This window comes from Staurois parvus, unplaced genomic scaffold, assembly GCF_062004578.1.
Source record: "Staurois parvus isolate SC_StPar_1 unplaced genomic scaffold, SC_StPar_1.0 ptg000292l, whole genome shotgun sequence".
In the NCBI taxonomy this organism is placed as follows: domain Eukaryota; kingdom Metazoa; phylum Chordata; class Amphibia; order Anura; family Ranidae; genus Staurois; species Staurois parvus.
In genome coordinates this window covers 4,541,364-4,567,963 of record NW_028318088.1, presented here as the reverse complement: position 1 = coordinate 4,567,963, position 26,600 = coordinate 4,541,364, and the positions used below count along the sequence as shown (strand labels likewise).

Genomic DNA, 26,600 nt, shown 5'->3' with positions numbered 1-26,600 from the left:
AGGAAGACGGCCCTTATCGGAAACTTAACGCTTGGAACGGAAGATAGAGGAAGGGGCAGAGCTTCATTCTTGTAGTAAGGCTTGGAACGCAAGACGTTGCTCTGGTACTTCAATCTGCAAACACAGCTTAGAACGCAGAGCATTGATTTGAGAGTGAGGCTTGCAACACAGAACAAGTCCTTCAGAGTAGGACTCCAATATGGAAGTGAGGCTTGGAACACACGAAGTTGCTCTGGGAATATGACTAATCTGTGAATGAGGCTTGGAACACAGGAATTTGCTCTGGGAGCATGACTAATGTGTGAGTGAGGCTTGGAACACAGGAAGTTGCTCTTGGAGCATGACTAATGTGTGAGTGAGGCTTGGAACACACGAAGTTGCTCTGGGAATGACTCTTATCTGTGAGTGAGGCTTGGAACACAGGAAGTTGCTCTTGGAGCATAACCAATGTGTGAGTGAGGCTTGGAACACAGGAAGTTGCTCTTGGAGCATAACCAATGTGTGAGTGAGGCTTGGAATACAGGAAGTTGCTCTTGGAACATGACTAATGTGTGAGTGAGGCTTGGAACACACGAAGTTGCTCTGGGAATGACTCTTATCTGTGAGTGAGGCTTGGAACACAGGAAGTTGCTCTTGGAGCATAACCAATGTGTGAGTGAGGCTTGGAACACAGGAAGTTGCTCTTGGAACATGACTAATGTGTGAGTGAGGCTTGGAACTCGGGCACAGAAGGAGTAGTGGTGTGTTTTCTGTAGAACAAAGTGGCGTTGAGAGTGTACACATGAGCAAGGTAGGTGCATGTACAGAAGGGTATGTGGCTGACACACAGTGAAGTAACTGCTGGAAGGTTTGCATTGAAGATATTACTCCCAGGCAATGGGTTACGCCTCTTCTGGGGGGATGATTGCCTTGTATACATAACCAGAATGGTAATAGGTTCAGTGATACAGTCTATACATTATCTAGTGGCTGCTCACCTATTATGGACAGGGAATTGAAGGTGGATAGTTTTGGAAGATGACATGCAGTTCTTTTGATAGGAGCAGACTTGGATTGCTCTTCAACTGGGTTCTAAAGTCCAAAGGTTTTTACCTTAAAGCAGAACTCCAGGCAAAAACATTTTTCTATATCCTTGCTGCTGATCTATCTTCACTGAATATGTCTCCCATCTTCTGGTTCACTCAGATAAAACCATTAATCCCCTGTGGTTTCCTGTTTGTAAGGCCAGAGTCATCTCTGCCTCCTATTCCCCCAGCCACTGGTCTTGGCACATCCCTTCTGTAGTTCTTCCTTCAGGAAGTTGTGATGTATTTCCTTTCTGCTCACTGTAGTGGGAGGAGTCAGACTCCTGGTCTGTACCTCCCACCCAGGCAGTGTCCTATATGAATGACAGCTCAGGACACTGGGTCTGTCCCGCCTCCCACAGCTTCATCTAGGAGTCTCTGCACCTCCTCCACTAGTCACAGTCTATATACCATACTAGAGATGCACCCAGATATCTGCAGCTGAAATTTGTGTTATCCCCATTTTTCCCATAGGAAAAAAGGTGCAGATAATGGCCACCGAAAAAACAATTTTATCCACAATTTTATCTGCGATTTTACTGTGTTTTTACCCCGATTTTGCCACAATTCTACCCACAATTTTACAGCGGTTTTGTCACAATTTTCCCCACAATTTTGCAGCAGTTTTACCTGAAATTTTGCATTTTTTTCCCCTGGACTTTGCCACGATTTTACACAATTTTACCTGCAATTTTGCTACATTTTTACCCATGATTTTGTAGCGATTTTACCCAGAATTTTGATGCAATTTACCAGCGATCTTGCTGCAATTTTAACCAGGATTTTGCCATGATTTTACCTGTGATTTTGCACATTTTAAACTGTGATTGTACCTGCAATTTTACTCGGAATTGTGCTGCGATTTTACGTGTGATTTTGCCACGATTTTACCCGCATTATTGCTGTAATTTTACCCACAATTTAGGCACGATTTTACCCACAATTTTGCCAAAATTTTACCCATGATTTTGCCATGATTTTACCCGTGATTTCGCCACAATTGTAATTGTGATTTTAACCAGGATTTTCCGTGATTTTAACCAGGATTTTTCATGATTTTAACTGTGATTTTGCCGCATTGTAACCCGTGATTGTGCTGCAATTTTACACGTGATTTTGCCACTATTTTACCCGGGTTTTTGCTGTGATTTTAACCACGATTTTACTCAGAATTTTGCCTCAATTTTACCCATGATTTTGCCGTAATTTTCTTGCACGTTTGCCGCGATTTTACCTAGAATTTTGCCGCAGTTTTATCCATGATTTTGTCATGATTTTACATGGAATTTTAGCACAATTTTGTCGTGATTTTACCTGCAGTTCTACCCACGATTTTGCTGTTATTCTACCTCGATTTTGCTTTTATAGATCATGTGACTCAAAAAAAGTAGAAAACTGCGTTTTTGGTGCGTTTTCAGTGCACTTCAGGCCTGGTTCACAGCAATGCAGTTTGCATTTTGTCTGTTTTGCAGTGCGCTTTGCGTATTTGCATGTGCGTCTTTGATTTTTTTTTTTTAATTTTATTTAAAATTTACTGGTTGCAGGGCAGATTAAAAACGCATTGAAAAACGTAACACATGCAATTTCAATATATTTCAGGGCTGGTGCATAAAAACACAAAAAACTACTGAAGTTTACATTTTGTCTGTTTTTGTATGTGCCCGGTATTAAGTGGTTAATGCTCCATTCACACTTAGGGATTTCAAATCATGGGTGGAATTGCTGCCATTCTGCCTGCGATTTGAAAATGTGCTGCGAAAATGCAATCATGTGTTCAGCTGCCATTCATTGCAATGGCACCTGAAAGCATTGGGCGTTTTTGCTACAATCGCGGTGCATTTTTTTTGTTCAACATCGCCAGATGTGCCAGAACCCTTTTTTGGGTATCATGCATCCCACAAATTTGCTTATGCGATCACAGCGTATTTGTTGCGTGAAAAAACACGCTGCAATCACGGCAAATACCCCCGCATTTTCAGGTGCTGTTGAAATGTATGGCACCTGAACACACATACACACTTTTTCACATTTTCACAACTCGTTTTGAAATTGCAAGTAGAATAGCGGCGATTCTGCCCACAATTCGAAATGCCCTAGTGTGAATAGAGCCTTAATCTGCATTTTTAATCTGCTCAGCAACAAGTTGGCCAAAAATAAAAATTCAAAAACCACAAAACACATGAAAAAATACACCAAAAAATGCAAAATGGACAAAACGAACACTGTATTAGTTTTTGCTTTCTGAACTGGGCCTGAAATGTATTGAAAACGCATAACAAATGCACACGTGGTATGAATTTGATGTGTTTTGCATTTTTAATCTGCCCAGCAAAAAGCTGGCCCCAAAAAAAAAAAAAAACGCAAAACACGTGTGCAAAAATGCAAACCGCATTGCAAAATGGACAAAACACAAACTGCATTGGTGTGAACCAGGTCTGAAATGCATCCAAAACACAACAAAAATGCACCCTAATTGTGGTAAAATCATGGCAAAATTGCTGCAAAATTCTGGGTAAAACAGCGACAAAATCATGGGTAAAAGCACAGCAAAATTGTGGCAAAATGGCTGGTAAAATCGCAGCAAAGTGCGTTTGTCGCGTGGAAAACCGTGCCTCAATCATGGCAAATTTTCTGTTGCATTGACCTGGATGGCACCAGAACACACAGTTGTGCGTTTTCACATTGCGATTTCAAATCACGGGTAGAATTGCATCAGTTCAATTTTAAACACCCTAGTGTGAATGGGGCCTTATGTCCCGGTGCTTTGTTTCTGTTATGTTGTGGCCGGGAATGTGATCACATGGAAGCATGCAAACAGTGGCGGCTGTTAGAAAACTAGGATTAACATTTAATGCCAGCAGACAACAGTGAATAAACAATCGAATTCTGGCCCTGTGGCCATATTTATTCTGGGATGAAAAACAGAATGTTGGGTCAATTGGCTCCTATTCTGTTGTGACTGGAGGGTGAGTGATCACATGTGAGGATAGCAGGGGCAGCTGGGGAATGTGTGGGCATGTTTTCTGCTGAAGTGGGCAAGTACACATTCAACATGTACAGGCCTAGTGTACCCACCCACATTCACTACAATTCCCAAAGGTTGATGGGAAGTGTAGTTTCCTGAGAGGAGAGTATATGATGTCATCCCTGCTGTTACACCTCCTCCTTGGCAGAGAAGTTGCCCTTATCTTTTGAATTACAGAGATGACTTTCTGAAAATTCAACTAGACTTCATTTCAATGGTAAAGAATTTCACAAATATATTAACTGTTTAGTGTTTTGTGTAGGGTGGTGGACTAATGGTTGATTTTTTTTGCCTATCCCGGAGTTCTTCTTTAAAGAGGAATTCTGCCCCCCCAAAAAAAAAAATACATAGAAGCCAGCAGCTACAAATACTGTAGCTGCTGACTTTTAATATTAGGGCAATAATCTGTGTAGGCATCTATTGGTGTCCTCACTTGACCCTATTCTTTAATAGGCTGTCAGGTGCTGGTGCCGCCATCTTGACTAAGGGAAACCGGCAGTTTCCTACTGCGCATGTATGAAGCGTGCTGCCCTCCAGGAACAGGCTGCAGTCTTCTGGGAGTTTTGACATTTTCCAGAAGGCTGTGGGGGGAAGGGGAGGGGGGGGCAAACTTCCAGGTCAGTTCACCGCGGTGGACTGAGCCGGTAGTGAGAGCGGGTACCTGTCAAAACCAGGTACCTGCTCCCCCAAAAGGTGCCAAATGTGGCTGTGGAGGGGGGGGGGGCGGAGGCAGACAAGCGGAGCTTCCCTGTTTTGGGCGGTGCTCCTCTTTAAAGCCCCTCTCCAGGCAAATTGTTTTCTCCTGTGCAGTGGGGCTGTGTCCACACTGCATGGGTCTGCTGATTGTTTTGTCTTGGGGTGAAGAGAAAGCTTATACTTACCCGATCCTACAGAAAACAGTGCTCCCCCACAGTTCAGGGATGGACTGTTCCTGGTCCATGGAGCCTGCTCTGAGCGTGATGATCGGTCTTGTGGTGGGAAGATCGGAGAATCAGGTAAGTATGTCTCCGCTCTCCTCTCCCCTAGAAAAAAAATGAGCAGTTAACCCACGCAGTGCCGCACTGCAAGGGAAATACATTCCAGGAGCTGGGCTTTAATGCATTACCTGAATTAAAGTGGTTGTAAACCTCAGGGATTGAAACCTGACCAAACCACACATTTCTATAGTGTTTACTTGCCTCTCTCCAAAGCACTAAGTGTCATTTCTCTCCGATGTCTAGTTAATCTTTTATCAGCATGAGTCACTTCTGACAAGCTTTCCTGACACCAAGAGGTAAAAAGGTGATGGGGATGGACCTCCAGGACACAGCCTGTGATTGATAGCCTCAGCTTTGTTTCCTGTGAGCTGTTTGAAGGGAGTTGTGTCTCTTCCCTATAAGTTAGCTTTCAGAGCTCTTGTACAGTGTGTTACTACAGCTGCCCAACTCCTGCTTTGTGAGTCTGTGAAAAATCTTTTTCATCTCTTAGTATTAAAAGGAAGTACAGGAGAACTGGCTGCAGATAAAGAGGTTTCACCTGAGGCCAGTCACTTTACTGGATATAGGTAAGGATTTACAACCACTTTAAATCTATCCTCTCCCTACTTTCCCTAAAGTGGAACATTAAGCCTGCCAACACCCCACCCAACAATCGCTAACACTTGTTGCTGTTTTCAAATTTAAAAAAAACCCCTACTTACCATACTGTTGTTCTGCTTAGATTAGAACATAGATTCCCTTCACCACTCTTCTCCAGCGCTGCCATCTTTACCTTAGATCCTGCAGATGTGTGGAAACACCACAGGTCTTTGCAAGGACCATGGAAGCTGACAAAGACCCCGCAGGGTGTATACTCATGCTCCAGATTCCCCCACGTATGTGCCAACATGTTGCTGATCACTTCCAGTTCTTTATCATAGACATGTAGTGTGTGGGCACATTCACAAGATCCCGCGAGATGCTCCTGAAATGTTGCACATCCCAGGAGGCAGTTTATGAAATCTCAAAAGTTCTGCTTTAACTTTCTGCCATTTTTATTGTGTTTTTTTTATTGTTCATACATTTTTTTTCTTTTTGTATATTAAAAATAAACTTGAAATATTGCAAAATAAAATGAGCACTTCATAGCTATAGTAACAGTAAGTTATTTTAAGATGATTACTGGTCAAAATAGAAAAGTGTGATTTCTGTACCCTGCACTAGTCCAGCCTCTTTATGTGCTGGATATGTAAGCTGTATTCATCTCTGCATGGGAAAGAAGAGGTGGGGAGCACAGGGAAAGTGTACAGTGGCATTTTCACTTTGGGTTCCATACCTCGTCCCAGCACTGGCCAGAAATGAATGTATTGTATGGATGAGTTGATTTGTTTGTCAGTGAATATCATCTCTTGTTTAAAATGCTCTTCATAGCTTTAGCTATCACAAGCTCTTCCTTTCATGGTTAAAGTTAAAGTGGTCCTAAAGTGTCACATTTTCTTTACCTTAATGCATTCTGTGCATTGAAGTAAAAAAACCTTCTGTATCACAGACTACCCCCTTAACCCCCCCCCCCTTATACTTATCTGAGTCCAGTCGCAATCCAGCGCTCTGCACGAGAGCTGTGGCTCTTCCGCCTCTGTCCCTCCTCATTGAGCAGATTGATAGCAGTGGGAGCCATTGACTCCCACTTCTGTCAATCAAATCCAGTGATGTAAGAGCAGGGAGCTGGGCCTCGCTGTCTGTGTCAATAGATGCATACAGGGAGGCTCGGGATGAGCCTGCACCAGTGTCCCCATGGAAAGCTGTTTCCCAAGGTGGCACTGGGCGGGGGGGGGGGGGACCCAAGAAGAGGAGGCTGGAGTAAGTCAGCATATTTTCCTTTTTGTTTTAATAAAAAAAAAACGGAAACTTTATTATTACTTTAAATCTAGACTGCAAATAAATGGCTAAGAACATGGATAAAATGCATATAAATAATTTTCTTTACCTGCCAATAAAACATTTTTTCTTGTCCATCCAGTGCTGAGATTTAGACAGATGTGCCACAAAACCCATGTCTATCAGACAGGGAAGGAGAAAGATCTTGCCCCTCCCCCAGCCTGTGACTGGACAGTGATAGGGGAAGTAACAGCCTGATTAGCCCATGTCTCAGTCACTCTGTTCTCTCCTCCTATTAGCATGTCCCTTGTTAGCACATGAGCACAACTGATTGGCTTCTAGTGCTTCCTCTCCCTCTCCCAGTTTGAGCTCCGCGGTTCAAGGAATCTGAGACGCTAAAAGCAAGTCCAGTTCAGATATGTATAATACTTTCATTAAAAAAAAAATACTTATGAAGATGTATTAATGACCACAGAGCTGTATTAATGAATGCATTTTGTTTCTTTCTGAAGTTCAACATTAATTTTCTGTGTTTGCAGATCTGGCTCCATGTCACTAGTGCAAGATGACCAGAAGTGGTATAAGTTTTAACTGGGTATCCACGAGTCCTGGATGATGCAGCGTATCAACAAGAATGTTGTTTTGGCTGTGTTGACAGCTGCAAGTACCTTGTTTCTCCTGTTTCAGATGTATTATTATAGATACTATATATCTGCAAAGGTAATGTACCATTATTAGCAAAATGTCTAAATTACTATACATGGTATTTATGCTGTTTGATTTGCCTCGAGTTTTACTGACATTTGCTTGGTGATGCTCACACCATGAGGAAGTAATGTAAAGAATGTATTTCCTAGAAAAGGTAAGCTGTTTATTCAGTGAGTGTCTCTAAGCCTCTAACTCAAGCCATTTACTTGTTTTGGATTGCGTTGGGAAGTCTTCGAGCCTCTGTTATGTTTGTATTGCTATCCGTCTTCTCTTTGGGGAGACTTCCTATTCAGTGGGTGTCAGACAAAAGGGGAAGTAAAGTGAAATCTCCTGAACAGGGGCACAGATACCAATTATTATATTATTTTTTTAAGTAGAAGGGTAGAACCTCTGTTATGTTTATTTGTTTTTATGTTTCCCTTGGCTTCCTTATCAGGTGATTTTGATCAGATAGAACAGGATGAAGAGAGAAGTATCTTTATCCAGTCAGAATATTTGTAGAGCTTTTGGCCTCTTTCACATGGACGTTCCGATCGTGTCTGCCTGAAAAGCGAATGTCAACGTTGTGTAAAGAGGCCATAATCTCTACAAATGTTCCACCTGCCCATTTTTCAGGCAGACCCGATCGGAACCTCCATTCTCCTCTATGGAGCGGCGGATATGATTACACCCTCCGACATCCAATCTGATCTAATGGGCAAAAAAGGGACGGGTGGGGATCCAATTCTCCTTCCGTTCTTCGGATTGGGTCAGATGGAAATGGACAGACATTCCATTTTCATCCGGCCGCACATTGAGGAGTGCGAGCAGCTCTGTGTCTGCTGTGCAGCAACAGAGCAGACACAGACCTGTCATCTGTTTGCTTAGCAGGGATCAGTGGAGATATCTCCCGCTGAGCAAGCAGATCCGCTAAACGGGTCTGCCCCATCTGAAAGGACCCAGGTTTAGCTTGCCAGATATCTTCAGATGTTAAGGGGTTGTTTGGTTCATTTTCCTAGTTGGTCTGATCTTCCTGAGTACATGTATGTTTAGAGGGTACTGTAGAAGCATAGATTAAATAATTCAGGCCAGAATCTATAGGATCAGATTGACATTTAAGGGGGTGAGTTTGTTCAGAGTGGTGATTATAAATGTTTAATTTGAACGTATTGATAATGTTCTCCTAGGGGAATGTTGTGCAGATGGAATGAAATCCATGTGTCTGCCACCACTTAAAGTGGTTGTAAAGGCTCAAAGTTTTTTACTTTCATACATTCTATGCATGAAGGTAAAAAAAACCTTCTGTGTATAGCAGCCTCCCCAGACCCCCTAATACTTATCTGAGCCCCATCGCGATCCAGTGATGTGCATGAAAGCCTCGTTTCTCCAGGGACTCTTCTTCTTCAATGGCTGAGACAGCAGCAGGAGCCATTGGCTCCCGCTGCTGTCAATCACAGCCAGTGAGTCAGTGAGGAGAGAACCACGGCTCCGTGTGTGAATGGGCATGCATAGCAGCAGCTCAGAAGCAAGCCTGATTGGGTGCCCCCATAGCAAGCTGCTTGCTGTGAGGGCACTTGGCAGGAGAAAGGGGCCAGGAGCGCTGGTGCGGTACCCGAGTAGAGGAGGATTGGGGCTGCTGTGTGCAAAACCCCTGCACAGAGCAGGTAAGTATGACGTTTGTTATGTTTTTTTAGTAATTGCCCTTATTATCACTTTAAAATTGGTGGGATTCTCCATACTAGGAGGGAGAAGGGGTGGCACTCTATTATATCCAGGGGGGCCTATAGAGAAATTTCTCACAATTTCAGTAGTAGTACAGTTTAAAAAAAAATGAAAAACTCATATTGGTTTCATCATTTTCTGTCCTCTAGTTTCTATATACGGCTCCCAAAATGTATTGTCTGGTACAGTAAGGAAGCTAAAGATGACAGTACAGGGCATTGTCATAAATGTAAAAATGAACTTTATTAAAGCCATAGCTAAAGTGATTTCTAAAAAAACAGGAAGGAAAAGGAAGAATGGCAAGTAAAACCTTACTGCCAACTGAAGCTGCTCCTTGATAGTCATGTGTTTGTAGTACATTATCTGTATCTGCAGATAGTAGTGCACAGTGCTTTCTTCTGCAGCTCTAGCTCAATTAACATTGTAGCGTTGTTCCACAAGTTATTTTGCAAAGACAAGACACTGCAGAAGCCCCCCTAAATGGTCTTTCTTCACTCCATTTAGTTTCGGTATTTATTAAGCAACTTCATATCTTTTTTTGTGGTTAAGCTCAGACTAAGTTGTTTTGAACTATTATTTACTATTTTATACTTGTATATTCATTTTATTGATTTTATTTTTTCTCTCTAGCATGGACCTGCTTTTTCGAAGCTGAAAGGAACATTATCAGCACAAGACGGAACAAACTGGGTGAGCACAAACATATTTAACGATTCAATGTAAACTTTTGTTGCTCCAAATGGATGTCTTCATAAAGGTTTTTATGAACAATAAAGTATCCAAACCCACTTAACTGTATCAAGAAATATTTATACCCTGTACAGGGGTGTGGAAATTTTTTAAGAAACTACTTGTTCAGGGACTAAATCGGGTTCCCAATCTACTTGTCCCTCATGACAATCTACTTGTTCAGATAAAAAAAAATTTTTTTTAACCAAAACTGTATTTAAATCGGAGGTGCTTTATGTAATGTCTGGGGCTTTTAAAAACAAAAGGGGCTTTATGGCGACTTAAACGTTTAATATTTTTAACATTGCGCTGTTTATCTCCTCCTCCCCTCCCTGCCTGTCTCCAGCACCGCACTCAGGGACTAGCAGGGAGCAGAGAGACCTTGCAGTGTTATGAGCACCGATTGGCTGCTCCTCAGGAAAGGGTGGGTCATGGCTTATCCTTTATCCCTTTCACTGCCAGAGCCGTTTTTGCACAAGTTTAAAAAATCATTTTAGGCCTGAAGATTACATAAAACCCCCTACCATTATATATTTTCTGAAAGCAGAGACCCTAGAGAATAAAATAGTGGTAGTTCCCATTTTTTATGTTGCATGATATTACCACAGAATTTCAGTACAAAATGCAAGTAAGTTAATTTCAGGGCACAAAAAAGCAATAAATTACCCCATTTTTTTGTAAAATATATCCAACTTGTCAAGCCTTTAATTTGTGCACGCTCGTGAAATGGCGACAAACTTTAGTACCCTATATTTTCTATAGGTCGACACTTTTAACACTCCCTATAGGTCATCAGTTTAGCGTTACGGAGGAGGTGCTAGAATTATTGCTCTCATTCTGGCCTGTGCGGCGATATGTGACATGTGTATCACAATCGACGTCTTCATGTGTAGGTGACCCAAGCGTGTGCTTTTACGTTTGTATGTGCATATTTGTGAGGGTGGGGGGCCTCAATTTTTTTTGGGGGGGTGGTATGTGCTTGGGTGTAACTTTCATTTTTTACAATTAAAAAAAAAAAGTTTTTTGTTTTTTCTTCATCACAGGGGAAATTCTGCACATGACAGCACACAGTGCTGTTTACACTGAAGCGTTCCCGTCGCGGCAATACTGGTGCCTCATGCCGAGTTAGGAGGAGTTGAATCCTCCCATTCAAGTTTATGGTGCCATTCCTCAAATGCCTGGCAGATGTTTGCAGTGTGGTTGCGAGGCATTTTCGGAGAGTTAATACCATTTGATTTCATTATAGGCACTTGTGGTGCAGTTTTAACCCTTGGCAAACGCCTATCAAATGCCTCAAAACCGTGCATAGAGCGTTTGGGGAACATTTGAGGAGCGTTAAAACCGCTTCCTAAACACCTGTCAAACACTATAGGGTCGTTTGGCAAGAGTAAGAAATAAAGTCAAGTGTGAACGAGCCCTAAGAGGTGAAATTTTATAGTCTAGCAGGCAGGGCTGATAACAGGTTTTTGGGATTCATTAGGAAATGTGCAGAGATTTTAATATTGATTTTTTTCCCCCTTGAACATACATTTTTAATTGAGTGTGCAGTTTAATACAACCAGACGTCCTTATTGCTGACCCTAAAAAACTCATCCGATTTCTAGTTGCCTTGAGGGCAATCAGCCTGGGATGTTTTGCAGTCGATACACATAGAAATTTTTGTCCCGTTCAGCCTGCAGGCTGAACAGATAAAATTATAACAGATTCCTCCATCCATGCTACACAGCATAGATGGTCGAATCTCCTGCCGTGGCTCTTGTATTTTGAAAGTCAATTCCGACGGCTCTTAAAATATCCTAACAGCGTCTGCATCTGATTGGATGCAGGGGCTGTTCAGCCAACAATTTTCTGCCTGGTTCCCTCGGTTTTTCAATCAAAAGAATTTGGGTGGCAAACAACAGGGCATGCCCCTGAACAAATTTCAGCCAGTTCATCAGGAAATGGCTGAAATTTACTGTGTGTATGGCCAGTAACATCACTCGTAGTTAGACTAAATACATTTTGCAGAGGTCGCATAATACAAAAAAACTTGAAAATTACTGAACAGTTATTTAGTTAGAAAAAAAATTATATGTGATTGAATAACAAGGTTGATCATCACGATATACTAATAAAAAAAATGTGCAGTAATAATTTGCAAATTAATAGTATTTTATTGTTTTTTTTTTGTCTAATATCATCCAGCGAGTGGTGAAGAATTTTTTAAATCTGGCTTCCCATCATAATGTCCCAGTATTTCTGGTGGATCCTGTGGTTCTGCCACTACTAGCTAAAGATGTGGAACAACTGAGAAGCTATATGGACAGCACACCATCTGAATGTCAGTACTTCTGCAAGCAAAGAGATGTCACTACATTTGCACTTCTGGATAAGATGTGGGAACACAAAGTAAGAATAATTTCCTGTGAAATGTCCTAAAAAGTACAATATAGTTGATCATTCGTTTGATGCGCATTTTGTTTGTATCTCCTTTTTGCAGATATGCAAAGAGTGAGTAGCTACACAGGGGAGCACTGCAGGTCCGGCTGCATTTTGGTGCTCTGACGCTCCCATTTCTCCTGTGAAAGCAACCTGAAGATAGGCAAAAATTGTAATGGCTGCTTTGATCACATGTTTCAGCCTGAGAAGGGAGACAGATGTATTTATCTGTGGCTGTCTCCTGGAACATACGTTGCTTGCCAAGTGGCATCAAAGCAGTGAAAGAACAAAACACTGGGGACTTTTACATCAAGGATGTACAAGTGTTGTACTGTTACCTAGTAAAGGACCAATAGAGTGAAACATTTTGTATTCCGGTATGAGTTTGAAACCTGTAATGAAAATATTCAGTGTTCCTTTTTTTTCACGTTTTTATTTATAATTCTTCTTCACCTTTACAAACAGGACAAGCTGTGCTGCAAAAGCAGACTGTTAATTGATTGAGACAAATCAAATCACAATAACAGCAGGGCTGACTACTATAGTTTATATTTATATAGTTTATTTCTTTTTTCTCCAAAAGAAAAAAAAATTTGCTCTAACTGCTCAAAGAGTGTAAGCTAGAGTTTATTTTGTTTGTCTATCATTTAAAAAAATAAGTTCATCTTTGTAAAGAATTTAAAAAAAATAAATAAATGGAATGTCTTTTTGCTGTTAAAAAATGCACACGTTATTTTTTTTTACTAGGAGCCTGCAAAAAATTGCATTCGCGATCAGCAGATTGCTGGTGCAATGCAAAGCTCCCGCAGACTGTCAGTGTAAGTTGTTTGCTTGTACCTCATGCCGCTCATCAGCACACTAGTAGTTCATTGACAGCTGCAAAGGCTGTCTGTACTCGTAGTTCTCCAATTCACAGAGCTCAGGGGATCAGGGGGTGCGGTGACTGCTGCAACAGTAACATGTTGCATCCTAAATATTGGTGTAACATGTTAACAAAAAGGGTGAACTTCTCTTTTTAAAGACCATCTAAAACTAAATGTCCATCTAAAAGACAATGGGGGGATTTACTAAAAACTAATGCACACAGAATCTGGTACAGCTGTGCATGGTAGTCAGTTTCTAACTTCAGTTTGTTCAGTTAAGCTTTGACAAAAAGCCTGGATGCTGATTGGTTTCTATACAGAGCTGCAGAAGATTTTTCACACTCCAGTTTTAGTAAATAACCCCCAATCTTTCTTAGATGGATGACAAAGCTGCTTTGTGATTTCTACACAGAATGAACAGCTTTGTCACCTTGTTACAAGAAGCTGGTTACGAATGAACCTGATGGCAGGATCAACAGTCAATAGAACTGTGACAGCAGAGACCCCTGAAAGACAAATATTGCTGAGTTATTGAAATGTGTCTTTTTTTATTTTGATCATAGTTACACTTTAAAACAGTAATAAACACAAAAACAGACACTTATTATATTGCAGCTTACCAATTCTTAGATGTTATGGCTGCATTAGTTTTCTTTTTTAGGCTTTCTTTCCCTTATTTTCATCTGGTGATGCAGCCAGTAAGTCTGTTATTATCAAACTGAAAAAACTCTCTTGCAAATGTATCAGTTAGGCTCCTTTCACACGAGTGTCATCTGTTCGGTCACATTTTTTCAAAGAAAAAAAACATATTTTGTTTCCATTAGTTTTCACATCGGTGTTTACATTCAGCACCAGCTTCCTAACAACTATGACTCAGATGTCCCCCCCTGTAAAGGGCATGGCATGAAAAAGGGGGGGGCATGCTTGTCAGGTACATGCTCGGATAAGAGTCTGGTATGGATTTTGGGGGAGTGGGGGCCCCAAGCATTTTTTTGGCATGTCCCTCTTAAAATACATATCAGACTCAAAGTGCTTGGGAAGGGTTATTGGAGGACCCACACACTGTTTTTTTGTTTTTCTTTTTTCACTGACAGCTCCTTTTATTTACATTCATGTGTCAACCGTCAATTCCACAGCTGACAGCAGGGATGAGTCACTGGGTCGCTGGCGGGCGCTGGCTGCTTAACAATCAGTGACTCATCCCTGCTGGTTTACAGCTGGGATGAGTCTCCTGACAGATGCAAAAATGAATGTAAAAACAGACATCGTCCATTTACATTCATTTGTTTAAACAGGACAGAGACTAAGTAAATGGATGATCATCTGTTTTGCCCTTAGAGATGCATTGCTGCCATTTTTCATCTGACAATGAATAGATAAAAAATGGACAGACAGAATGCCCATAAGAAAGGGGCCTTAGAATGTTGAGACAAACCATTTACCACTGACAGAGGTCTTTACAATGATCAGCTTTTATTTATTCGTGTAACACATTTTTTCCAAAAGAAAGCTTGAATTTGGCTTCATTATTAATGTATCTAAATCTGCTAGTCCAGCTAACTCTCCCCTCCTCCCAGATTGACAATGTTGCTGTCCAAAGGTGCCCCTGTGCATCCAGAGTGGGGTCACTGTAATGTTACTGGCCAGATCATCAGGTGAAAACAGAGGGAAAATCCCCCAAAAAACGAAAACTGTTTTTGCCATCACATTTAAGAACTGGAAAGCTGCAAATTATTACATTTTTGGGGTTGGGTTTATTACTGCTTTAACATTTTTGCATAATTAACAAAAGATTGAAGCACTGCAGTAAATGCAATGTCTCTCACAAGTTGTGCAGCATTGGTGATGCAGATTTCCCAGAGTTCTGGGTAGGAGAACAGTTGTATTATTGAAAACAGGTGTCCATCCATAACTTTTTTTTTTTTCCAATAAATTTCCAATACATAATGAGTGTGAAACATTCCCTGGCACATCCTGTCTTGGTGACACACAAGAATGTAACAAAATCTCTACAAATAGCATTTAAAGTGGTATTAAACTGAAAAAGCAAACATATTGCAGTTCACCAGTTCCTAGATGTGCTGGCTGCATTAGTTTTCATTTTAGACTTTCTTTCTTCTGTTTTCATCTGGTTATCCAGCTAGTAAGTCTGTTGTTTTTCTACATAACAAGCTCTCCTGCAGATGTATCAGTTACAGCAGGGATCTCCAAACTTTCGAAACAAAGGGTCAGTTTACTGCCCTTCAGACTAGGGGTGGCGAACTGTAGCCAGTGGGAATAAAAATGCCATAGACTTAGTGATCAGCGGGAGTAAAAAAAAATTACATGATTGGCGTCAGTGGGAGGAATAGTTCCCCATCATCGGTGCCAGTGGGAGTAGTGTCCCATTATTAGTGTTAGTGGGAGGAATAGTACGCATCATTAGTATCAATGGAAGGAATAGTTCCCCATGTCTGTTATCCGTAGGAGGAATAGTTCCCCATCAGTGGTGTCACTGGAAGGAATAGTATGCCATTCTTGGTGTCAATGGGAGGAATAGTGTTCCATTTTTGGTATCAATGGAAGGAGAAGTGCCCCAAGGGCCGGATAAAGGCAAGCAAAGGGCCACATCTAGCCAACGGGATGCAGTTTGGAGACTGAGACCCTAAGTTTGATGATGGAGACAAGTCATTTACTACTGACAGGGGTGCTTACAATAATCAGCTTTTATTTATGTAAAACCTTTATCCAAAAAGAAGAAACACTGTTGCTGTCACAATTATAAAATGTGAGCTGGAGTTCCTCTTCAGTTTGTTAGTATATCTAAAGCAGCTAGTACATTTAACACTCCCCTCCCCCAGATTAACAATGCAAAGTGGGGGCACTCTAATACAGGAGGTATGCTACTGGCCAGATCACTAGGTGAAAACAGCAGGAAAAAGGCTAAAAAAGAAAACTAATACAGCCACTACATCTAAGATTGGTAAGCTGCAATATTTTTGGTTTTGGGTTTAATACTGCTTTGAACCTAGCTTGGAGCTCACACTTCCCACTTTACTAATTGTTGTTTCCACTTCAGGGTAGTTTTTTTCGTGCTGCAGAGAAGATGGGATTTCAGTGGCACAAATATGAGGGGGGAGATCCACGACTGGAAGGAATGGATGACTTGTCAGGTGTACAAATACCTCTTCATTATATATTCAGGATGGCATCACATACAATCCATTTAGTAGTGCTTTATGAAAGAAGCGGCAACTACCTGTGGCATGGACCTTTACGGCTGAAGAGAAATATGGATAGAAAATTTGCACCTTTCCGGAAGCTTCAATTTGGTCGATATGCTGGAGCGTATAAAAGGTAATTGGTTTTGCACCAGTCTGAATTTTGTAGTCTTGAATTTTTTTAGATTTATTCAACAAATCAGTGCAAAGCACAACAACCACATGCAGTGCTTCATAGAAACCAATCTGCCTATAGTATGCTGAAGCCAAAACAGTGAGAATTTACTTCTGATGGATTGAACAGTACCCTTTGAATCTTGCCTTTTTGAATAGGACGTTTTGTCTACTGAGATGGAGATCATAATTGATAGAGACACTAGCTCTTGGATTGTGTGAGCAGCAGTATGGCCTGAACCTATTACCCTGGTGGCATTTGTGAAATCATGACACTGTAGTGGTTTGTGACATGGTATAACAAACATAGCTTCCCAATAACTATAGCTGATGAACAGTCTATCTACTACACAATACTGAATTTCAGGAGCAAGAGGTGGTGCAGGGTTACCAGGCTATCTCAGAGTGATCATCTAGCAGTGAACCTAGAGCTGGCGCTTTGGATTTTATGGCTGTTGTTGGAGCTGTTTAGGCTGTCCATTTGGAAGAAGGCTTTAAGACAGACCAACAAAAAAAAATTAGAACATTGTTTCAGAATCTTGACTCAGTTGTGCACCACCATCAAATCACTGCAGAGTGCCGCTTGTACTAATAAAGGTAAACTGAGGGCTGGAAGTTTATTGAGAATACATGGCTTAATGTAGAAGCATGCACTTCTGTGGTATTGATAACAGCTCTTTTACGGAAACATCCAACATCCTCCTCCTACGGCCATAGAGTGGCCAGTGATGTATGATGAAGTTGTGTTATTTGCTACATAACTCCAGTTTTCAGCAGTTGGAAGCAAGTGCACTGCAATGGAGTGCAAATATATTAAAATTAGCTTTTAAAAATGGAAAGAGTTCTATTTTGGCAGAAGAGATATCTATAGTCTGTTAGAGTTCTCTTAAAGCAGGGCTTGACAAATCCCAGGCGCCAGGTTGCCTAAATTGCGTCCTGGCACCTGGTCTACACTGCAGCTGCGGGTGCACAGACCAAGAGGTTGGCTGGCTGGCAATTGAGGCCACGGCTTTGCAGCCTGCTGGAACGGTATACAGTAATCGCTTGTGGGAACCGGCACCCTCGTCTAACCGTGATGAGCGCAGTGCGCCTGCCATTCTGACTGAGGGCTTCCCTCACTTGCCCTCACCGCCCGCCCACCTCTGACATCTCCTTACCAGTTTGACAGCTGGGTTTAAATTAGATAACAGAACAGATCCAACCTAGACATCAAGGAAATGACCACATCTTCCACCAATCATAAAATGGCAGGGTTCACAGATGACCTGTTCCTCTTTAATACTCACCCTGATACTTCACTATCGAAGTTGATGAGAGCCCTAGATGCCTATAGTACCTTTTCAAATTTAAAAAAAAAAAATCTTTCAAAGTCCTCAATATACCACTATGCAATCCAGGGCTGTACAAATCCCAGGTGCCAAGTCACCATGACAACTAGGAATTGCATCCTGGCGCCTGGGCTTTTGTCAGCCATCTGTTCATTACCGCGCTATAGCCGAAAGACGGCTACAGCGCGGCTCTGTTGTTTCAGGAGGGCATCCATACACCTCCTTTGAAACCAAGCCCCCCATGCACACCCTGCCCCCCCCCCCCCCGTGATCGTGGTAAAGAGACAGTCACAGCTGCCCTTTACCATGTGATCAGATGTATCCAATCACAGCTGATCACATTGTAAACAGACTTGCTGGTTATCGGCAGTACTTTCTTCATACGCTGTCACAGTGTGAGGAGAGCAGACCCGGTAACCTACAAGTGTGACAGGGGAAGTGTACACAGATAATCAGGGCACTGATCATCAGTGCAGCCCCATCAATGCTGCCTATCAGTGCAGCCTCATCAGTGCCCATCAGTGGAGCCTCATCAGTGCCCATCAGTGGAGCCTTATCAGGACACATCAGTGAAGGAGAAAAAAATTACTTATTTGCAAAATTTTATAACAGAAACTAAAAAAAAGTTTGGGTTTGTTTTTCAAAAGTTTCATTCTTTATTCGTTTCACACAACGTGTGAACAATTCCTCAGACATGCAGCTCCGGACACCGGGCAGCTGTTTTACAAAACTGGCTCCTAACTTTTTTAGCTGGCTCCTAGATTCAAAGCAAATTTGTCAGGCCCTTAGTCTTAAAGTGTTACTAAACCCACAACAGTAAAATCAGTCTATATATGCAGTAAAGCATGCTTGTTATATTCACTGTGGAACCTAATGGGTTAACCTTCCGCATTGTGTAAAAAGGATGTTTGATCCTGTCTTCTCTGATCCTCGTCTTCTACTGTCTCCAATCCATCTGCTGATAGTACAAAGCCCTAGGAGGCACTCTGCGCATGCTCAGTTCAGTGTGTATTGCTTGTAATTTTTTGGGGGGAAGAGTGCCAATGAGCACTGTGCAGACAGAGGGTCAGGGGTCATGCAGCCTCATAGGACAGTCAGAGGAGAATGAAAACTCCTCCTACAAGGTTTAAGCAGTTCTCGGCTGGACACAAATAGAAGTCACAATACTGCTATAAACTGCCAATGAGAAAAGGCAATTAGCAGTTTTTATATTTACTAAAATAATTGCATTTCTGTGTACTGTGGGAGACCAGATATAGTGAATGCAGTGTCCTGGGTTTAGTAACACTTTAAGTATAAAGGTTTGCTCAGTTTCAGATAAAATTATTATTATCATAATACGGGATTTATATAGTGCCAAACATTTGTGCAACATTTTACAATATGAAAGAAGACAGTACAAAATATAATTCATGGCAAGAGGTTTAGGAGGGACCTGCTCTTGAGAACTTACAATCTAATAAATATTTTTTTACTTTGAGCATTTGCATCTTAATGTGTTGTTTTATATAATATTTATAGATTGTTATGTTATATAAAAAAATCTATAATTTACAAATACACATTTAATACAGGATGTATTCATAATACAGTTTACAGAGTATGCTGAAGTTTCTAAAAACAAGGCTTAGAAAGCCCCAAACTGTCTGGATGCTTGGGTCTATGTGACTTAAAAATGAATGCTGTTTAAATAATAAAAGATCACTAATAAACATTTTTATATATTTAAAGTGGGTCTAAAGGCTGAAGGTTTTTTACCTTCATGCATTCTATCCTTCAGTGTGCAGCTCACATCTCACCCCCCCATCCTTAATACTTACCTGAACCTGATCTCAATCCAGCGATGTGCACAAGAGCAGTGACTCTTCCGCATCTGTCCCTCCTCATTGGCTAAGACACAGCAGCAGGAGCCTTTGGCTCTCAATCACAGCCAGTGAGGAGGGAGCAGGTGGCAGGGGTGAGTTGCGGTCTGTTTGTCTTATAGAAACAGGCACTCAGCAGGTGGGAAGAGCCAGGAGCGATGGCATGGGACCTGAGAAGAGGTGGATCAGGGCTGCTCTGTGCAAAACCATTACACAGAGTAGGTAAGTATGACATGTTTGCTATTTAAAAAAAATCTTTTAGTATCATGTTAATCAAAAGAATTTAAATGTGTTTTAAATGCATTTAGTATATATACCTGAATCAGCCTTTATAATAGCTACCTGTAATCCCATATTTAGCAGGGCTTTGTTTGCAAGAAGAACCAATTGGGACCTATTGCATTGTAGTTTAACAATGAAGCTTGCTGACAGGAGGAGTGAACAGGATGGTAAACTCATTTGTATTCTGATGCTTTATCATTGTTCACTCAGCAGGTTTGGAACAGATTGATAACCAAGCTGTTTTAATTAACTGCAGTGAAGGAATCTGAGGTCACTTACTTGGTATGAAGTGTTTAGATCATTCAACAGAATTACAAATGTATTTTGGCATTTTAGATATGTACAATATGTATTTCAATTGTATGCCTGGACCAGCACAGTTTTATTTATTACAGGTACTTATATAGCGCCATCAATTTACACTTATATATTATACATTCACATCAGTTCCCTGCCCTTGAGGAGCTTACAATCTAAGGTCCCTAACTCACATTCATACATACATATACTAGGGCCAATTTAGACAGGAGCCAGTTAACCTACCAGCATGTCTTTGGAATGTGGGAAGAAACTCAAACAGACACAGAGAGATCATGCAAACTCCAGGGCAGGTAGTGCCTCAGTTTAGATTTGAACTGTTGATCCTAGTGCTGCTAGGCAGAAATGCTAACCACTTAGGCACTGTTCTTAACCGCTTCTGCGCCGCCCTATAGCAGAAATAATGCTACAGGGCAGCACGGGTGTGCGCAAAATCATGTGTGTGTGTGTATATATATACGTGATTTTGCAGCTCTGGGCAGGAGGAGCGCGCATGCCCTACCTGCGCCACCATTCGCGGCCTCGGCTGTCAATCACCGGGTCCCAGCCATCGATTACTCACCAGCACCCGGTGATCACTTATTATCTCTGACAGGGAAGAGACCTGTGTATAAAGAACACAGATCTCTTCCCTGTCAGCTCCTGCACACTGCTTTGTATGGCTCTGCATAGCAGAGCCATAGAAAGCAGTGTGCTTACAGTGGAAAGCACTCACACAGCATACTGCGGAACAGCACACAGTTAACGCTTTGATCGCCCCACATGTTAACCCCTTCCTGCCCAGTGCCATTAGTACAGTCTCGGTGCTTTTTATTAGCACTGATCACTGTATTGGTGTCACTGGGGATATCAGTGACACCAAGTCAGTTCCCCCCAGTGTCAGAATGCCTACTACTCCCACTACAAGTCACTGATCGCTGCCATTACTTGTAAAAAAAAAAAAAAAAAAAATTTTTAATTCCAGTATATATATCACCATTTGTAAAAATTATAACTTTCATGTAAACCAATTCATTTATACGTATTGGAATTTTTTTTAACAGAATACATTGTGGCCTAAATTTATGATGAAATTTGTTTTTTTAAATTCTTTTACTGGACATGTTTAATAGCAATAAGTCAAAAATATTGGGGTTTTTTTCTCAAAATTGTTGGTCTTTTTTTGTTTATAGCGCAAAAAATAAAACACGCACAGGCGATCAAATACCACCAATAGAAAGCTCTATTTGTGGGAAAAAAGGATGCAAATTTAATTTTGGTGCAGCGTTGCATGACCGTGCAATTGTCCAAGTAACGCAGCACCATATCACAAAAAATGGCCTGGTCAGGAAGGGGGATAAATCCTCTGGAGGGCAAGTGGTTAAATAAGAAATTATATTATAAATGTTGTTCAACTTATTTAGATTTTTGATCTGGATTCTTAAATGAGTAATTAATATATTTGATAACTTGATATCTTGATAACTTTTTGATAACTTTTTCTTTTTCCATATTCCTTATTGCAGAGCTGATCTTATCCAGGTTACTGCTGATGGTCTGAAATTGCAGATCCCGAAAGATCCATCGCGATTTTTAGCAGAAATGTCTGATTCAAGATTTCTTGAGTGCAGATACAGAGAAGCACGGTCCTTCTTTCAGGTAGGTTATGAACGCTGAAAAGAGGCCAGTGCCCAGCTGCTCCCTTTTTAATTCTGTCTATATGTAATAAAATTATATTTTCACCACTAAGCTGTTTGTTGAAGACTTTTCTGCTAAAATTCAGTCTGCATGTGGCATTTGAATTATCTCAGGTTATATCCATTTAACATCTGTTAGGATCCGCCTGGCGGTGTCTCTAGCAGCCCACAGCATGGAGTTCCTTAGGGAGCGGGGTCTAAGTCCCAATCTGCTATTCACCAGGGCCCCTGATGGTGGGGATGGACTTGGTGCAGACTGAGACCAGGTTGCGACCCCTGAGTACGTCCGGCAATGGTAGAGGCACCGTCAGAGGTGTGTGAGAAACGGAGTTTGATGTGAAGAGGCTGGCAGACTTACTGACAGGGAGTGATCCGTGCGGGATGGATGGATCGTCCAGGTAGCGTGAAGCGTAGTCAGGCAGGCTGGGTCGGTATTGTGCGAGCAGCGAGGTACCAGAGGAGTAAGAAGAGAATGGTTGGAGTCACAAGCCAGGTTCAGCAATTAGCAGGCAGCGCGGTACCAAGGATCAGGCAGAAGGATGGTCAGGCAAGCCAGGGGTTAATCAGGAGAAGTCAGCAGGGTCAGGTACAAAGCAGAGGTCGGCAACGGAATAATCACAGGAACAAGAATCAGGAACAGAGCAGGTAAGACCAAACGGCAATTTGACATACCTCTGTTCTTGTTTAAATAGCCCGCCCTGCGCTGTCATTGGTGCCAGGCGCGTGATCGCGAGTGCGCATGCGCGGCCACCGCCGCAGCCGTGCTTGTCCAGGTCCCGTCGCCCGCCGGCCAGAGCGTGTTGGTGTTCTGCGGATGCGCCGCCAAGCGCGATGCTGCAGAACACCCGCGTCCTGACAACATCACATATAACAAACATATTACATATACCTTCTAGAAAACCAAATGTAGCATGTTCTTTTTAACTACCGTCAGAAACTCCCCACATGGACTGGCTAAACAAAATTATGAATGATAAAAGTGTGCCTGTTTCAGCACAGGAAGAGACTGCAACGATGAATGTAATATGGTGGTTGGTGAGTTAGAGAGGAGCAGGTGTAAATGGTAAAAGCTGACCATAAAAGCATTGATTCCTTTTGTGCAGCCTGTGGGAAGAACAAAAATAAATTGAATGGATTTTTCTATTCATGCTAAACAGCTCTGATGGATAAATCTTCCCTGCTACTGTATTCTGATGTCCGTGGATGTCAGAATACCTGAACAGTGACTGCATCTAAATGGGTTTTGGCTGATTCATGCTGAAATTCAAACCATGTGTGGCAGCCTTGAGTATCAGGGAGAAAAGGATGGCAGGTGCTTGGAGTCGTACAAAGACAGAAAAAGGGTGGGAAGTTGATTGGTAGTATATGCTTCTTGTGGTGTAGCTGTGGATACTGAATTATGAACTGTGTGTTCTAGAGGGCAAATAATCTCAGTGGTAGAGCATGCTCCTTGGAGCATAATTCAAATCCTGTTGACATACTCACCTTACACCAAAATAGGAAATTGCATTCTGGTTTTATACTGCATATCATTTTGCCAGAACAAAATAGGAAATACATATGTGCGCATACATTTCAGCTGTATAATTAGCTGCTTACCTGGAACTTAATTTTTACCTATAGAATTGTCAGTTTTGATTGTAGGATCTATAGTGAAGATATTTAAGTTTTTCTTTAATTATTTTGTAAAGTATACATTATAGATTCAATGTGATTTTTTCCTTATGAATTAATTCTGCACTTTTCTCTTTAGTAGTTTATAATTAGACCAGCATAATTCAGCACAATGTTGGAACAGAATGTAAAGCACTCTCATGTGAGTTTGTTTCTTAGCTGTATCCTGATGACTTGTCTCTGGAAGGGATTGATTTCCGTAAAAAGGCCAGAGCATTGCTACATCTGGCGGCTTCCACTTTGGATGTGTTGGGAATGAGCTTCTGGATCAGCAGTGGTACATGTTTAGGTAATATGAATACTTCTATCAATAATTCTATCAAAAGCCAAAACTGTGCTTTCGGGTTTGACTTTTAGTCCAGTAGACACAATAAGTAAGAGGAAATATTTCAAAAGGTAAGGAAATCCTCTCTTATGCCTGCCACATGGTACACTCTGACTATACAATCTGCTTTAGATCTACCAACAGCTATGTAGTGTAAGGGCCTACCTGATTGGATACATATTGATTGGATAGATTTGGTGCTCATATAACATAGTTGTATGTATATCTAAAGTGTATTGTATGTTCAAATTGTAACTTGCAAGGTGAGCTTTAGACAATTGTAAATGGAACAAGTGTTCCTATTGGAATATTTCCTCTCTATTCCTTTTCAGATGACAACTCAAAATGTTGGATTTTTCACGTTTTATCTGTGGTCAGTGGTCACCAGGACACATAGAGGGTGAATATCCCATGCAGGGATGCAGACATCAATGAAAGCATGACAAGGGTTATAACCGCTCACCACTTCATCCAATATTGAAAAACAACTTTTGCCTGTACATTAAATACTCGTCTCTACTAATAAGATTTTTCCAGATTTGTTCACACCAAACATGGCCACTTGGAGTGCCACTCTGATGTGCTGTGCTGATGCATCGATCCCGGCACTCTGAATGGTTTACTTTTTTTTCTGAACTTTATTGAAATGTCAGTGTGATAGTTTATAAAGTTCTAGTGACAAAGCAGTGTTGCGAAGCAGCAGTTTGCAAGGCTAACCAGCATAGTTTTGTTGCACCTGGTGTGATCTGGCCTTCAGTGCTTATTAGCATTTCATTTCTATCAGTTTTTTACTTTGTTTTGTATAAGTTTGCCTTCTTCTAGATGAGGTGTACAACCATTTGACTTCCCTGGGCCATATTGGAAGAAGGATTGTTTTGGGTCACACATAAAATACACTAACAATAAGGATAGCTGATGAGCAGAAAAAGTCAGGCAGATCACTGATATACAGTAGATAATAGACCTGTCTGAGTAATAAAATGTCACTTTTTGTAATATTCATTATTATAAAAGTAAAAGAGGGCAACATAAAACTAGTGTGATAATATTTTTGATACACTAACACATCAATATTTGATTCGATGGGTGTAGTAGCAATCCTCTGCCAAACTATATGAATAAGAATAACTTGTGAGCCACATATAATAAACTGTAAAGTTTTGGTTCGCCGGCACTAAATCACATTCTCATTATTATGTGCATAATTATAAATTATTTTAAAATAGATGCCGCGCTCCTGTAGTAGATGAACAGATTAATTATTTATCTTTTTTACGGGTTGTGGTGGTGGTTAATTGTATCAAACCAAATTTACCGTCCACTTGGTGTAAAGTATTAGTAATTATATTATAATAATGTATGAGATAATGAATGTGAATCTATCAAATAGATATTTTTGCATAAAATGATATGGACCAAAAAGATATATAGAAAATAATAAGATAAAATTGAAGTAAAGAATATGTGAACAAATCAAATATTAAAACTTGTATATATAAAAGTCCAAAGTTTGCTGGGTATGTTCACATCACTGTTTAAATCTCTGCTGCAACTATGATATTCTTATGCGCTCACCTTCCTGTAAGTCCATTCTAGGCAAGCCAAGCTTTTTAGATTCAATAAGGTGATGGTTTGATGTTCTATGATTAGATCCTTCAGGAAGAGATGAATGGTGAGACTCCCTTCTGTTCTCCTGTGATGATCTCTGCGGTGTAGATGATTACCCTGCAGGTTTCTCCTCCATCATGGTAACAAGAAAAGAAAAGGAATATAGTGCCTTATTTTTGTATAAAAGGTTTATTGTGTATCCCTTATGTTATATGCACTCACATGGTGTACATGCAAACAATGCCTTATAAATGCAAACAGCTCCTGCTGTAGATTAACTGGATCAATTAATTAATTGATTTTTCTATTGGTTGAACATGATGGATACGTATCTTTTTTCCACCTGACTATGTAATTTAAAATTTTATAGATTTCTAATATTCATTATGGTAATAAGACCAGATCAGTTAACAATAATATGTATTTATTTTTTGTAGGATGGTATCGACAGTGTAATATTATTCCTTACAGTAAAGATGTGGATTTAGGCATATTCATAAAGAACTACAAACCTGAACTGATTCCAGCACTCCAGAAAGCTGGCCTGCCATTAAAGCACAAGTTTGGAAAGGTCAGTGTTTTATCTTCCACCATTGTCAAGAGCGTTGATGTAAAATTATATTTGATTAAAAGTGTAGCAGATGGTTCATTCAAGCTATTATATATTTTTGCAACATAGTTACTTCTTGAAGCCTAATTGATTTTGTTCTTTGTGGTACCTTAGTTTTGCCTTGTATTTTATGCCTTTATTAGCTAAACTAGCTAATTAGCCGATAGATTGCTTTTACAGGTGGCGTGAGGGGTCACCCCC

General features: G+C 40.9%; 1 protein-coding gene across 1 annotated transcript in view; it reads left to right on the top strand.

Moving 5' to 3' along the window:
- Nucleotides 1–637: 637 nt before the first annotated feature.
- FKTN (fukutin) overlaps nt 638–26,600 on the top strand; it is a 42,498-nt gene continuing 16,535 nt past the window's right edge. Inside the window, exons 1-8 of the mRNA XM_089682613.1 lie at nt 638–790; nt 7,463–7,643; nt 9,963–10,022; nt 12,246–12,449; nt 16,401–16,678; nt 22,012–22,144; nt 24,016–24,145; nt 26,227–26,360. Coding sequence (XP_089538739.1) covers nt 7,536–7,643; nt 9,963–10,022; nt 12,246–12,449; nt 16,401–16,678; nt 22,012–22,144; nt 24,016–24,145; nt 26,227–26,360 — 1,047 coding nt within the window. The 5' untranslated portion in view covers nt 638–790; nt 7,463–7,535. The remainder of the gene's footprint in view (nt 791–7,462; nt 7,644–9,962; nt 10,023–12,245; nt 12,450–16,400; nt 16,679–22,011; nt 22,145–24,015; nt 24,146–26,226; nt 26,361–26,600) is intronic.